The 1160-nt window shown below is 37.8% G+C and overlaps 1 protein-coding gene across 1 annotated transcript in view; it reads left to right on the top strand.

Annotated features, from left to right (window-relative positions):
- LOC116702447 (casein kinase I) overlaps positions 1-1160 on the top strand; it is a 9020-nt gene that overhangs the window by 4810 nt on the left and 3050 nt on the right. The window contains exon 5 of the mRNA XM_032536646.1: positions 711-939. Within this exon, the coding sequence (XP_032392537.1) occupies positions 711-939 (229 nt within the window). The remainder of the gene's footprint in view (positions 1-710; positions 940-1160) is intronic.

The following is a 1160-nucleotide window of genomic DNA, read 5'->3' as shown; positions in this document are numbered from 1 at the left end:
TATTGATGTTTTGAGTGCACCTACTGCTGCTCTGTGGCTTAAACTTTATTACAAAACACAAGGACAGTGCTGGTTTGACAGCATGTAAAATGTGACCCTGTTGTGCATTCATGTCACCATGACACTCTCCAACGTAGGGATGTCACAAGTACCGATACCTTCCGGTTCTAAAATTAGAAAACACCGCCAATGCCCTTTTTAGTTTATTTTTTTTAATTTAATTTTTGAAGCAGCATTAAATAAAGTAGCCTGAAGATAATGCTTAGCTATCTGTTCAGGAGGAAATTAGCCCACTTGGCATCCTTTTGGACTCTAACTTGAAACACTGTAGTTTTTGCACTGTATCTTTTGAAAGGATGCCTGGAAGTCTGGAATGTGTCTAGTTGTTGCACTATGACCATTCATTGCACTTTATTATGTTGTTCTATTATTTATTGCACATGTTTTTTGTATGTCTTGTTATGGCATTGACTTGATTTAGATTTTTAAGAAGTTAATGTTTCAAGAGAAAGTACATAGAATCTTAGAACATCTTCTTTTTATCGTGGTATCGAGAATTGTATTATTTTACTGGTATTGGCACCGACTACAGAATTTTTGGTATTGTGACATCCCTACTCAAATGTGTCCTTTCTGTGTACCAAATATTATGTTGTGTGCTGCAGAACCTGACAATATTGCCACTCTTTGTCTCACCTATCTTCTTTTAGATAAGTCGCATTGAGTACATCCACTCCAAGAATTTCATCCATCGGGATGTTAAGCCTGATAACTTCCTAATGGGGCTTGGCAAGAAGGGTAACCTGGTGTACATCATTGACTTTGGCCTGGCCAAAAAGTACCGCGATGCCCGCACACACCAGCACATCCCTTACAGGGAGAACAAAAACCTGACTGGCACAGCGCGCTACGCCTCCATTAACACACATCTTGGAATTGGTAAGATACACTTAGAGCATATACAAAAATCTGAATTGCTTACTTTTTTATAAACTGGTGCTAGATTAGTTACTTGTTTTTATTGGTAATTGTCCCTGGTGGGGAAATTAAGTTGCAGCAGAAATCACAAGGCATTTTTGACAATAAAACAAAACAACAATGACCATAATTTTAGACATATAGACATCACTACAAATTACATAGACCAGAGCACTCACACA

Source organism: Etheostoma spectabile, chromosome 15 (assembly GCF_008692095.1).
Source record: "Etheostoma spectabile isolate EspeVRDwgs_2016 chromosome 15, UIUC_Espe_1.0, whole genome shotgun sequence".
Classification (NCBI taxonomy): Eukaryota; Metazoa; Chordata; class Actinopteri; order Perciformes; family Percidae; genus Etheostoma; species Etheostoma spectabile.
The sequence above is the reverse complement of the archived record's forward strand: the minus strand, read 5'-3'. Positions and strand labels throughout refer to the sequence as shown.